The sequence below is a fragment of the Echinops telfairi genome, unplaced genomic scaffold (assembly GCF_000313985.2).
Source record: "Echinops telfairi isolate 266 unplaced genomic scaffold, ASM31398v2 ScPeMD7_7469;HRSCAF=8507_0, whole genome shotgun sequence".
Classification (NCBI taxonomy): Eukaryota; Metazoa; Chordata; class Mammalia; order Afrosoricida; family Tenrecidae; genus Echinops; species Echinops telfairi.
In genome coordinates this window covers 39,086,966-39,101,727 of record NW_022111372.1, presented here as the reverse complement: position 1 = coordinate 39,101,727, position 14,762 = coordinate 39,086,966, and the positions used below count along the sequence as shown (strand labels likewise).

Below are 14,762 nucleotides of genomic sequence, written 5' to 3'. Positions count from 1 at the left end.
GTGAGGTGCAGTTCTCAGAGACCCCGAGCGTAGCACTGGAGTCGGAGAGGTGAGCCATGTACCCGGGGCCTCTCCCAGAAAAGCTGTGAGGCAGCCTGCCACTTAACACACGAGCGAGGCAACCTGCAGACTTTCGTTCTAATTTTTGGTTAAGAAAAAAACAAAAGGCAATATTCTCCCAAAGGTCAGTTGCTGAGTTTAAGCTGCTGACCCATAGGCTAGCAGCCCAGGCCTTGGCCACTGCGCCACCAAACCAAAAACTAAACTCACACCCACCAAGGCAATTCCAACTCACACTGACCCCACAGGGCTGGGTAAAACCGCCCTGCCGCGCTCCGAGACTGGACCTCTTCATGGGCACACAAAGCCTCCTTTCTCCCAAGGAGCTGCTGGTAGTTCTGAACTGCTGCCCTGCGGTCAGCAGCCTAGAGCATTGCCCACTACAGCACCAGGACTCTGGGCTCCAGCAATTTGAAATATTAATGAGAAACTTTAAAAAATTACTGTATTGGGGGTCGTACAGCTCTTATCACAATCGACACATCTATCCGTTGTGTCCAGCACATTTGTGCATAGGTTGCTGTTATTTTCAAAACATTTTCTTTCTACTGGAGCCCTTGATATCAGCTCCTCATTTTGCCCCCTTCATGAACCCTTGATAATATATAAAATTTTTCCTCCCATGCCTTACACTGACTGCTGTCTTCGCCCACCCACTTTTCTGTTGTCCATGCCCCTAGGAAGGGGTTATATGTAGATCCTTGTGATTGGCTCCCCCTTTCTCCCCTCACTTCCCCCTTACCCTCCTGGTATCTCTAATCTCATTCTTGGTCCTGAGGGGTTTATCTGTCTTGAATTCCCTGTGTTTTGGGCATGTTTGAGGCTCCTATCTGTAGCAGTGTACATGCTCTGGTCTAGTCAGATTTGTAAGGTAGAATTGGGGTCATGATAGTGGGGAGGGGAGGAAGCATTAAAGAACCAGAGGAAAGTTGTATGCTTCATCGGTGCTATACTGCACCTTGACTGGCTCGTATCTTCCTTGTGACCCTTCTGTAAGGGAATGTCCTATTGTCTACAAATGGTCTTTGGGTCTCCACTCCACCCCCCAACCCCCCAGTTCACATTTATGTGATTTTTTTGTTCTAGGTCTTAGATGCCTGATACCTGATCTCATCGACATGTCATGATCACACAAGTTGGTGTGTTTCTTCCATGTGGGCTTTGTTGCTTCTCAGCTAGATGGCTGCTTGTTTATCTTCAAGCCTTTAAGACCCAGATGCTATATCTTTTGATAGCCAGGCACCATCAGCTTTCTTCACCACATTTGCTTCTGCACCCATTTTGTCTTCAGTGATTGTGTCAGGAAGGTGAGCATTACAGAAAGCAAGGTTATTAGAACAAAGTGTTCTTGCGTTGAGGGAGTACTTGAGTAGAGGCTCAATGTTCGTCTGCTACCTTAATACGTAACATATAAGTGCATAAACCTATTTCCCTATTGTTATATAAATTTACACATGTACATGCCTGTATTTAGACCTCTATAAGTGTCCTTTACCTCCTTGTTCTTTCCTCTGTTTCCTTTTACTTTCCTCTTGTCCCACCATCATGTTCGGCCTTCATTTGGGCTTCAGTAATTCCTCTGGGTTACAATGTCCTTGATTAAGCCCCACCAGGCATCCTATGCCCTTCTCTCCACAGATTTTAGATCACTTTTTGTTCCTTTGTCCCTGGGTTGGTTGACACCCGCTTCCTTTCTCCTGCCTCCCCGTTTGCCATGTCCCCCGGGAATCGTCTGTCCCATAGTTTTCTCCTACAAATTGTTTATCCTGCCTATCTTATCTAGCTAGACATGCAGAAACAATAATAAGCGCAAAAACAAGACAAAGATTAGCTAGAAGCTTTAAGCCAAAAACCAAACAAACAAAAGCCCTACACATCTAAACCCACTGCCATCGAGTCAATTCCACCCCATAGTATTGGGCCCTATCTTGGGGTTCCTTGGTCAGATCCCATACAGGTCAATTAGATTACAGATCTTTACAGAAGCAGGCAGTCTCATCTTTCTGGAACAGCTGGTGTATCTGAGCAGCTAGCAGCCCAATGCCTAATTCAGAGTGCCACCAGGGCGACTACAGAAACCTAAAGGCATTGCCATCTACTCTATCGGAGAGTAGAACTGCCCCTTTCAGTTTTGATACTTTAATCTTCATGGGAGCAAACGGCCTCATCTTCCTCCCTGGGAGTAGCTGGTGGGTTCACATCACTGACCCTGTGCTTAGCACTCACCAAGTAACCACTACCCCACAGGCCTCCTTCATTCACTGTCATGGAGCTGATCCCATTCACAGTGATCCCATAGGGCAGAGTAGACCTTCTCTTGTGGATTTCTGAGACGGTAACTCTTTAAGGGGTTAGAAAGCCTCTGGCGGTTTTGAACTGCTGTCCTTGTGGATACCAGCTCAATGCACAAGCACTATGCCACCAGGGTTCCTAGGGCTCCTTAGTAGGCAGTAAATACATGTTCATGGGGAGGAACAAGCTGGAAGAGGAGGGTGGGGTCGGATGCACAGCTCCAAGTGTGTAGTCAATGTCACGCAATGGCACTGCAGAGGCTGCTGAATTGCTGTGGAACTGGCTCAACAGTCACAACTACCAGTTACTGGGGCAAAGAGGCAATGTTTCAGCTGACCAGACAAGTAAGTGAAACCAGTCGGGCCAAGTGGAGGTTAGTCTCAGGTCAAGTATACGAGGTCTCCCTGGGCTCGGGGTTTCCTGACCAGTGGGGACACGCCACGTCCAGGATGTCCACCAGTCCCAGGTTGGGTACCAGGATCTTCCCAATCTGGGGTCCCCTCATACCTTTTAATTTTGTTTATTTTTCATTCAAGTTAAAACACCACTTGCAAAGGCACGTGGGTGTCCTAGTCCAGGAAGTGACATGTCTGGCATTGGCAATCTGGCCCCAAGGGGCACTTGAATCCACCGAGATCTTCCCTCAGCCTCTGCTTCCCAGGGGACCACCCAGACCTGTTGTTTAATCAAGCCCCTCCTCACACTGGGATCATCCCGGGTGAGAGAACAGAAAGGAATTCCGGGTAGGGGTGGACAGGAGTGCCGGGCACTGGGGAAACCAGTCCAGAGAGGAGTGGCGGGCACTAGCTGCCCTCAGCAGGAGGCAGGAGTATGGGGTGGCGAAGAGCTGCTGCCGGCACAAATGCTCTGGGGCTGTTAACCAGTGCTGAGTCTGCTGGTCTGGTGCCAGCTGCACAGCCATCTCCCCTGTAAAAGGTATGAGAGGCCGTTTTCCTCAGGGGGCTCTGGGCAACATGGGGCGTAGGCAAGAAGTCTCGTACAGAGCTGGGACAGAGACCATGTCTGCTGCAGCAAGTGGTCTGTAAACAATACCCAATGAAACATCACACTTACTCTGATGAGAAATCTTCATCAACGAAACAGGCTAACTCTCGGGCACTGTCTCACACAACGAGGACAAAAAGCAAGCAGTCCGCATTCCACAGGACCTTAGTGTTTAGAACATGCTACAAGGGCATTCCTCTCCATCGCTCAAACTGGCCCTTTCTGTTCACACCCGAGAGCGGCAACCGCCCTACTCCCATTCTCCCTCGGGAGCGCCCAGCCCGGGAGCTTCGTCCCTCAGGAAGGCTCGCAGAGGTTCCAGGCACAGGAAAGTTCTTCTCCAGGCGCAGTGCTGTCACCGAAAACCTCGTCAGCACGCTGGCGCCCCAGTCGAGCCACTCTCCCACAATGGGTCCAGGGCAGAAAGAGCGCAGACGTGCACGCATTCCTGCTTCTAGTTATGATGCCAGGAACATGGAACTTTGGGAAAAGCAGCTCCCGTCCATGTTAAAGATAGTGATTAGTTCTTGAATCGAAAACAAACAATTACAGTGGTTTAAATATGTTGGCCTAAAAGTTAGTAGTAGCCAAGACTAGAGCAGATATATGATTTAAAACCTTCAAACCATGAGTGAGAATAAACAATAAAGACAACTTATTCTAGCCAACAAAAGGAAAAAAACACAACAGGAAAATAGCACGCCAACACCCACTCCCACCGACCCACTTCTGACTCATCGTGGCCCTACAGGGCAACCTCATCTTTCTCTTGTGGAGTGGCCGGTGGGTTTGAACCGTCGACCTTGTATTAGCACAGTGCTTAGGATGCTGTACCACCAGGGTTCCCCAGGTAGAAAACACAGGCAAGTGAAGGCAGAAGAGGGAAAGAAGAAAGACTCTGCACCTTTACTATTCCACCTTTACTATTCCAGAGACTGATGCACGGCAGGGCTATCCCTCCACCCACACTGGGGACAAAGAGAGAGAGGACTGTCTTCCTCCTCTGCCCACACGCCAGATGTGTGTTCTTACCCACAATGCATGCTCACAGTCTCCTCAAAGCCAGGAGGCCTGGGTGGTGTTCGTGGTTAACATGTAATTGAAAGGCTGGGAGCCTGGGTCCCCGGCTAGGGCTCCTTGGAAGACCGGTCTGGCTAGCTCTGAGACAGTAGCCAGGGACACGGCATAGCTCCACCCACGGGGTCGCCATGAACGGGAACAGAGGGCAGCGACGCATAACACGGTTGGCATGAGGGGCTTCAGAAGGTGCATGGAAAGATTCCATATCTTTTCATCCTATTTCCCCACCAAATTTGGGAAGCTCCCTGACATGGATTCTTACCAGCAGGGCGGTGTACTATTTTCTACTTTGGACAGCAGAGAAGAAACAAGGGACAATCCCCTCCACCCTGCGACCCCCCACCTGTCTTTTGCCATCATGTTCAGCTTTTGCCACCTGTCTCTGTCACCCCAGCAGTGTCCCCACCCCCACACCGACGCACTAGCACCTAATGCCCCCGTGTTGCCTGCTTTGCTAATGTTTTGTCTGCCGGTAAAACCCGCACCATGGGGACTTGCACCCAGTGACGCTGGGTCAAGCTGTCTTTGTCACTGAGGCCTTGGGAGCCATCACACGGCGACCCACCCCCCCTCCCCGCGCGAGCCTCCAATGGCAAACTAGGGCAGCCCAGGCCCTCACACTCCAGGGACCCATGGGTGTAAATTAGAAGCTGGAATGGGTTTGGAGCCTGGAAAGTGCGGATGTGAAACTAATTTGAAATTCTCAGGATAAGAGGGAACTAATAGGCTCCCACTGCCAAAGTGAGGCCAAGGTGACCCGACACCCCCAGGGGAAGGCGTCGGCGCGCACCCAGCAGAGGCTCCCACTCACCGCTGCTCGCCACCCAGACGTCCTACTGACGTGAGGACACGCGCTGCATGCGGAGAAGGCCCATCTTCTCACTGTCATCCTCCTGACATTCAAGGATCGTATGCCTGTCGTTCGGTGCTTATTAAACATTCTCTTTCCATCAGCCCTGCTTTGTATGAAACCTTGCTCTACTCCGTTAATCCTAGCATTTGCCGTCAGTCTGTCTTGTGAAGAGTCGTGTGGACGTGTTCCTTCCCAAGGACACGGCGATGCGTGTGTTGTCCTGAGAGGGCGTTTTCTCCTCAGCTTGGGGAGACTCTTTAGGATGAAAGGGTGGGCACAAAGAGGTACACATAGCATGGGCACACACATGCTAGGAGGAAATCGCCCAAAGGTCTTGGTTGTGTCATTTTCCAGGTACCTTTTAAATGTCAGGGCTTCAGTCCGTTAGCAAGTTTCAAGCCTTTGCTTCAGTCCATCAGCATCCTTCCCTTGAGCTCTCCCTGCCCGGTTCTCCGGCTCTGGGAACACCACGATGTTCTTCGTCCTAGAGCAGCGGTTCTCAACCTGTGGGTCGCAACCCCTTTGGGGGTAGAATGACCCTTTCACAGGGGTCGTCCGGTTCATATAAGTAGCAAAACGACAGTGATGAAGTAGCAACGAAAACAATTTTGTGGTTGGGGTCACCACAGCATGAGGAGCTGTATTAAAGGGTCGCGGCACGAGGAAGGCTGAGAACCTCTGCTCTACATGAACATTCTCCAGGCAACCGGGGGCCTCCTTGGTTCCCAGTACACACCCACCCAGCCCTCCCATCGGTACTCTGGTGCCTGAACTCTTGCTAGTGGCTTTCTCCCCTGCCCTCCTAGGTCTCAGGCTACCACTGTCTGCCCCCAAACAATTCACTTTGGAGATGTGAACGATTTTAAAGGAAAAGAACAAAGCAACCAAAAATCACTGTTTCACTGTCTCCAAAATAAAGCATTTATCTAAAAACAAAATACTTTAGACAGACCTGATGTCAAGTTAACATTGAACCACAGTAGCAGCAATGAGGCAGAAGGCTGGGACACACACTCAACACACACACACACACACACACACACACAAAACATACCACCCCCACACTCTCATATCACACACACACCACACCATACCCACCACACCCACCCACCACAAATACCACCCCCACACACCATACCCAACACACACACACATACCATTCCCACCACACACAACCACACACACAATACCCACCACCCACCCACCACACATACCACACACACACACACACATCATACTCACCACACCCACCCACACAGCACACATACCACACACACACACCTACCACCCCCATGTCTCTTTGGAGCCCTTTCCTCCTAGGAGAGGATCTGCCAGGGCAGTGAACTCTTCAGTGTGGCTCTTCTAGCCAGTCTCTCACTCCCACCAACAGCCTTGCCCTGCAGGGGTCTGGTCAGAAGGTGCGGGACGTTACTGACAGGATTCACCTGTGCGTCGCTGGGAGCGGAGTTCCTGGAGTGGATAAAATGAGCCCTCTGAGAGAAGCAACAAAGCCCACACACCAGCCTACGTGATTACAAGGTGCCGCAGTGATCAGTTATCAGGCATCAAAGAGCAAAAAATCATATCATTGTGAATGAGGGGGAGTGCAGAGTGGGGACCCAAAGCCCATCTGTAGGCAACTGGACATCCCCTTACAGAAGAGTCGTGGGGAGGAGATGAGCCAGTCAGAGTATAGTGTAGCAACGATGAAACGTATACAACTTTTCTCTAGTTCTTTAATGCTTCCTCCCCCCAACTATCATGATGCAAATTCTACCTTGCAAGTCTGTCTGGCTAGACCAGAGGATGTACACTGGTACAGATAGGAACTGGAAACAGGGGATCCAGGGCGGATGATCCCTTCAGGACCAGTGGTGTGAGTGGCGATACAAGGAGGGTGGAGGGAGGGTGGGGTAGAAAGAGGGAACTGATTTCAGGGATCTACATATAACCTCCTCCCTGGGGTAGGGACAACAGAAAAGTGGGTGAAGGGAGATGTCAGACAGTGTAAGATATGACTTTATAAATTATCAAGGGTTCATGAGGGAGAGGGGAGCGGGGAGGGAGGGGAAAAATGAGGAGCTGATGCCGGGGGCTTATGTGGAGAGCAAATGTTTTGAGAATGATGAAGGTAACAAATGTACAAATGTGCTCTACACAACTGATGTATGTATGGATTGTGATAAGAGTTGTATGAGTCCCTAATAAAATGATTAAAAACAAAACAAAATGAGGCCTCTGAGAAGCAGGAGGAGGGATGCCATTACCAGCAAAAGCCAAGAGTGGAGCGAGTCCTCAGGACCTGAGATTCCTGCTCAGTGACCCTCCTGGCTCCAGAAGACAGCTAAACCATCCGAGGAGCTGCAGCAGAACCGGGAGCCCCAGCGCAGAACACAGCGGTGGGCATCTCAGCCCAGGGAGCAAGGAAAGCTGAGGGATTTTGTGCAGGAGTTTTGTGCAGCAGGGTGCCTCCAGCTGGGTTTGCTGACCCCGGGAGCTTGAGCTGAATGCCTTTGAGTTGAGGCTTCCAGCAAATGGTATGCTCCTAAAGGGTCATCTATTAGCAGCGCTGACAGAACTAGTAACATGTTCTGGTAAACAATGATCCCGAGAATTTCTCGCTGGCATTAGTTTGTTAACTTCCTTTAAAAACCCTCTGAATTTCGTCCCTGAGGTCTGTGTGGCCATTGCAATGGAAGAACCCAGAGAAGGAAAGTAGAAACGTTCCTTGAAGACAACACAGCACAGGGAGTAGGAGTTACAACCAGGTCTGGCCTGCTGAGCATGCACAGAAAGAACAGTCTCAACATTAACCCCAAGGCCAAAGAACTTTGGTCAAACAACAAAAACATCTCTGTAAATGCCACCAGACCAACCCACCCAATGCTGTGCAACAAGTCCTACCAGCCCTTCCTGGCCAAGAACAGTCACCCAGCTCTAACGCAGATTCTTACCACTTCTCAGAAGTCACCTACAAAGTCAGGATCGCCTCAATTTACTTCCTGGTAGGCAGTCTAGCTGCAAACCCCCGTTTTTGAGAGCTTGCCTTGGCAATATGCTGGTCAGCCTACCTCTTTCCTTTTCACCTACTCTGTCTTTGTTCACCAGCCATCCTGAGTGATACTTGGGTTGGTAACACAACAAACAGTATTTGCTTTAGACTGGACGTTGTTACATGAGAAGGCCTGGTGGCGCAGTGGTTATAAGTTGGGCTGCTAACTGCAAGGTCGGCGGTTTGAAACCACCGGCTTCTCCAAAGGAGGCAGACAAGGCTTTCAACTCTCACAAAGATTGATGGTCTCAGAAACTCACAGGGGCAGTTATATCCTGTCCTATAGGGATGTTATACGTTGACATGAACTTGATGGCAGTAAGTAGGGGTTAGAGGTGAAATCAGGGCGGGAAAGATAAAGGGTAGGCTCCCTCCTTTTTACACTACATGTACACTGTAAAACAGGAAGTATAGTTGATAATTTTTAAGCCACCATCTTGCCAATAGTGCTTCTCAATATCTTTTTCTAGCCATGTATGTATGTCATATATATATCACATACATTTGAAGTTTACAAATGAGTTCTTTGAATCTTTAAGGATATTTATTTTACGAAAAATGATCTTGTCTTTTTAGATTCCAGTTATGGCTGCAAACACTGCCAACCGACAAAGCACGGTCAACGATTTTCGAACAGCCCCGACGACATGTGGTCTGCTTCAAACAAGCACAAAACCCAAACCAAGCCCAACGCCATGGGTGGCTTCTGACTCACAGCAACCCTGCCTGGGGTTCCCAAGGCTCTCAATCTTCATGGGAGTGACAGCCTTGCCTTTCTCCTGAGGAATGGCTGGTGGATTTGAACCACTGAGCAAGCGATCAGCAGTTCACCGCTTACCCAACACTGCCACTAGTTTCAACACCAGCGTTCTGCTTCCAAGTAGAAAATTTACAGAATAGGTGGGGGGGAGTCACGTTTTGACTCATGAGAAAGTCATACATCAAGGACGAAGGAAATGCATTTGATCTGTGCACTAGTGCACCTTCCACAGACCTGGAGTTACCAACAAGTGTGAGTGTTGTTCTTTGTCGTTGTTCTGAAAGCCACTGCTGGGGTTAGGGACCTGTAACGCTTGATTGCCCCCGACCCCTGGCAGCCATGCTCTTGAACAGAACCTCACGGGTACCCTCGGAGCAGGCTGCCAGTCACCAGGCACCATTAGAGCGAGCACACGCACACCAGGCAGAAACGCATTTAGTTCAGGGTTATGATGTTAGTTTTGAACTTCAAAAAGGTAAGTAGGGCAGTATTTTTAAAAGGAAGAAAATACCTTAACAGCGTCCTTCTTAATAAGGGTGAGCTTAGAAGATAGGACCCTTGAATTCAAAATCTCTTGCTCACTGCACTGCTAGCCACTGAAATGCTATAAAAAATAAAAAGCAACGTATGTCTTAAAGGATGGGTGCAGGACACCACCGGACACCGGCTACTGTGAATTTGTTATGTCTGTGTCACACCCAGGAGGGAGGCTGGGCACCGTGTCCCCAGTGCCCGTGGAGGGCTCCCCTGGTGGCAGCAGGTCACTGACTGACAACCAGCTCAGAGGCAGTAAGGGGAGATGGCACTGGCGGTCAGCTTCACACGAAGCTGGCCTTGGAAAGGTGGTGCTCCCACAAGCCCCCCTGCAGAGAAGTCTCTGGCTGAGAGGGGGGCTGGGAGACTCAAATGCACTGTGTGGGCTGAAGGGAAGACAGAGAGGTGCCAAGCCCAGGCAAGGTTTCCAGTCCGCAACACAGACTAACTTCCACTTCCAGGCTCTAGAGATGGGCTTCTCCCACCCCCCTAAGTGGCCAGGGATCACTGGTGGGCCCCTCTAGAGAGAAAGGCTGGTGCTTCCTTGGCAGTAACAGAGTGGCTTCCCTAAGTGTGTTCTTCAATCCGTAAGGACTTGGATCGTCCATGTGACCCAGGGCTGTGGCCGAGCTCGCACGACTCGTTCTGGGATACTTGCCGCTCAGCAGGGGCTTGTTGAGCATGTACAGCGGGGGCAGGTCCTCGATGTTTGAGATGCGCTGGTACATGGCCCTGGAGAGGTGGTCCCCGTGGTACAGACTGCCCAAGATGATGCTTGAGAAGTAAATCGGTTCCACGAAAATGCTGAGCAAAGACCCCTGGATGCCCACCACGTTCCACCTGAGGAGAAGGAGGCACACGCTTAAGGGGAAAGCTGCATCTCTACCTGAGATCCCACCCACGACACAGTCTGGTACTCACACAGCGTACTGCTGGTTCTGTGCAAGCTTCGGCCAGTCGGAATAACACAACGGGAAGTCATGAAGATAACCTGATCTGGCAGTTTTAAATTTTAAAGGACAAACTATCTACTTGAAAGAGCTTTTTAACTGTGGGGCCATCTTTCTTGGCGGTAATCTTTGCCACAGTGACACGAGCTGAAGATTAGAACCCAGTTGCTGGTGACGCTGACTCGGGCGACCCTGTGTGTGTCGAAGTCGAACTGCTCCGTAAACTCAAACCCATTGCCATCAAGTCAGTCGTTAGTCAGGGCGACCCTGCAGGACAGAGCACTGCAGCCCGGGTGTCCCGGACAGGTGGGTTTCCGGGACAATGGATCTTTCCAAGAATAGAAAGCCTCAGCTTACGGTGGTTTTGACCCGCTGACCTTGGGGTTAGTGACAACTGTGATGCAATGGGTTTTTAATCTACCTATCAGAAGGCGATCACCAAAGTTTATTGAGGCACCTCTAGGTGGATTAGAACCTCCATTTTGTTAGTTAGCAGCCAAGTGCTTCAAATGTTTGAAGCACTGGTGGACTCCTCCCAAAGTTTAGGTCTAAGGAATTTATCCGTGAACCAATGCACTACTAATGGGGCCAAGAGGACGAATCCCATCTTCATTGACAGCTGCACTGAGCAAGCATTCCTCATCACCAGCGGCCAGCCAGGACAGGAGCTCACAAGTTAGAAAGACTCAATCCGTACCAGGTGAGGCCCTGCTGGCTCTCATCTGCCCCCTCTCTGAGTTCACTGATTCTCTAGAACTGCCCACCAAAATCACAAAGCAAATATGTACTGACAGTTACCATTTATTCTAACCAGCAAAATACAAATGAAGAGATGCACAGGGCATGGGGGGAAAAGACTCCCTTGTCACTCTCCAGAGATGCTCTGGACACACATGACACCTCCAGACGTCTGTGCTCAAAGCCTTTTACTGGCTTCAATTGGGGCCCGACTCCATAGCCGTGGTTTAGTCATTGAACATGGACGGCTGAAATCACACCCTACTTCTGCCCGTCCCATGGTGTGGTCTGTACTCCTCCACACTGTTCTCAAGTGCGGGCCAAAAGCTTTAAGTAACAAGGACACCTCCATCACTCACGAGCTCTCTTCAGAACAGGAAGCGCTAGTGGCGCGTTGGTTAGAGTGCTTCACTGCTAGTAGGAAGGTGGGCAGTTTGAAACCACCAGTGACTGGGAGGGAGAAAAGACCGGCGAGCTGCTTCGTAAGGATTTCAGCTGGAAAGCGATGGGGCAGTCCTCTTCGGTCATACGGGGTCTTCAGTAACAGCAACCAATGACCGACGAAGAACTCTCTGGCTGGTGCACACGGTTAATGTGATCAGCTCCTAGGAGCCTCAGTGGAAGAAAGGCCTGGAGAGACCTGCTTCTGAAAACAATCGGCCATTGAGCGCTCCTGGAAGGCAGTCAAGCTGGCACCCGTGAGGCTGTTGTTGAGTCAGCACCAACTCTATGACAAAGCTCCTGGGCATCTTTTCACGTGTCTACTTAAGATCTCCATTATCTGGGTGGGCAAAGTGTCTGTTCAAACAGTGTGCCCCAGCCCCACTTTTTGAAAATCGCCTATTTTTTCCCTTCGTGTTGAATTTTTAGAATCTACATATATTGTGGATACAAAAAAAGCACATCTTGATGGAGGCAGACAGCTGCTGCTTTCTCCCTCAGAGGGTAGGTGGGTGTGAACCATCGACCTTGTAGTTTGCAATCCATGGCCTAACCGACTAGGACTCCTTAGGTTGTGGACACTACTCCTTTATTAGGTACATGGTTTACAAACTTTTCTCTAGCCTTTGACTTGTCGTCTCACTCTTTTAAAGGTGTCTTTCAAAAAGACGTTCCCCTTTTCTGAAGTTGAATGCATCATTTTTTCTTTCTTGGAGAGTGCTTTTGGTGTTGTGTTGAAAATACGTTGGTTAACCCAAGGTCCCATTGCTTTTCTCCTTTTCTTCTATGGCGTTTATACATTTATGTCTGTGTTTATCTGGGTCGACTAGAGAAACAAATCCAGGGACACTCGTGTGTGTAAGCGAGAGCTTTATATCAAAGAGTAACTATATATTAAGAAAATATCCCAGCCCAGTCAAGATCAAGCCCACAAGTCTGGTATTAGACCATAAGTCCAATATTAGTCCATAAATTCCTCTTTAGATTCACGTAGCCACTCAGTGATACCAAACGCAGGATGACACAGGCTGGTGGGTGAAAAGTCTCGTGGGCCCAGCGATGGTGGAAGCACATCCAGGGCTCTGGTTGCCATCAGTGTGGTCCCATGAGGCTTGTCAACAGGATGTGTAGCAGAGCAAGTGTGTCCCACAGCCAGGGAGGAAGACAGGAGTCCCTAGGATCCTCAGGAGAAGGCCGTGCCCACAAGGAAGCATCATCAGGCTGTGACCTGATCGGCGGGTCAGACGCTACCACTTCACTCTTAATAGCCTCAAGTTGACACGAGTTTCTGTAACTACCACAAGGTTATGGCCCATTTGGAGTTAATTTTTATATATGGTGCAGAACAAGGCCATCTAAATGACCTCACACTGTGTTGAAACGACAATTCTTCTCTACTAAATTGCCTTTGCACATTGGCTAAAACCTAGTTGCACAGATTTTGGGGTCTGCCTGGTCTCTCTACTTGATCATTTTGATCTATTTGTCTAACTTTATGCTAAAATTACTCTTAGACTCTTAGTTGATTGCTGTGGCTTTACAAGGTCTTAAAATCAGGTAGAGTTAGCATTTCAACTTTGGTCTTCCTTTAGAAGCTAGTTCAGCTATTCTAGGTACTCTGCATTCCCAGATGAGTTTTAAAACAGCTTGCTAATTTCTCAACAAAAAATCTGCTAGAATTTGACTGGGGACTGTGTTGAATCTATAGGTCAATTTACGGGAAACTGGCACCTTGGTGCCATTGAGTTTCTTGTTGAATGAGACTGGCATGACTCTCCATTTATTTCGGTCTTCTTTCATTTCTCTCAGCAATGGTTTGTAACTTTCAGTGCATTACTTTATACGTTTTAATTTTAGCTGCTCCAAGTATATACATGCAGTTGATTTTTGTTGCTGGACCATACACTCACCCATTACTTCTAATAGCTTTTTGATACAATCTACCTGATTTTGCACAGGTAGTATACAAGCAAACAGGGCTGTCTTGCTTTCTCCTTTCCACTTTGGATGTCTCTGGTTTTCTGGAGCTTCACGGCACTGGCTGGAACCTCCAGCACAGCGCTCAATGAAGTGGTGCAAGCACACATCCTTGCTTGCTCCGGATGTCGGGTGGGGGCGGGGCAGGAAGCCTTCGCTCTGCCACCAGTCAACGGGAAGAGATGTGGATTTCATGCAGATGCCCTTTATGAGATGGTGGGTCTCTTGTGTTCCTGCTATGTTCAGAGTTTTCATGAGAAACTGGTTGAATCTTACCAAATACTTTTTCTCTGTCTCTTTTGGTTAGTAAATGTGAGGAATTACATTGATTGACTTTCTAATGTTTAACCAACCTTGCATTCCTGGGATAATTCCTATTTGGTCATGATATTCGACCTGTTTTGCTAGCTTTTGTTAGAACACCTGCATCGATGTCTAGGATAGATAGTGGGGTATAGTTTTATTCTCTAAGTGTTTGTCTTCCTTTGCTATTGGGGGATTGCTGATTCACAGAATGAGCTTGGTAAGTATTCTTTTCTTCTCCAATTGTCTGGAAATTTTTTGTGTAAAATAGGTACTGCTTCTTCTTAAGTATTTGGAAGAATTCACTAGTGAAGTCATCTCAGCATAAGGTTTTCTTTCTGAGAGTTTCCCATTACAAAAATCAATGGCTTTAGCAGATCTTGAGGATGTTCAAGTCCTTTATTTCCTCGTTCACAGAAACTAGCAGCGTGCGTATTTCAAGACATTTGTTAACTTAATCTAAGTTGTTACATTTTGGGGCACAAGTTTATTTATAATTTCCCCCTTATCCCTCTAACTAGCTGTAGTGATTTCTCTTCTTTCATTCCTGAAATGGGTTTTTCTCTCCTCTCCTCCAGCTGCCTGGGGGAGGAAGCCCTGGCATCAGCCCTTGATGGGAGAGTGGCAAAGTCACACTGCCAGAGGGGAGTTATTTCCCACCTCAATCCATAATTTCAGTGCAGTTCCAAATAAAATCCTCACATGTCATTAGGAACA

The 14,762-nt window shown here is 48.8% G+C and overlaps 1 protein-coding gene across 4 annotated transcripts in view; it reads right to left on the bottom strand.

Moving 5' to 3' along the window:
• Positions 1 to 14,762, bottom strand: part of ADARB1 (adenosine deaminase RNA specific B1) — a 94,671-nt gene that overhangs the window by 11,934 nt on the left and 67,975 nt on the right. For 3 of the 4 annotated variants that reach the window (XM_004696890.2, XM_045284465.1, XM_045284466.1), the window contains exon 8: positions 10,295 to 10,476. In XM_004696890.2, the coding sequence (XP_004696947.1) occupies positions 10,295 to 10,476 (182 nt within the window). Of the gene's footprint in view, positions 1 to 9,613; positions 9,707 to 10,294; positions 10,477 to 14,762 lie in introns of all 4 variants that reach the window. The other variant, XR_006679516.1, reaches the window with a different exon arrangement.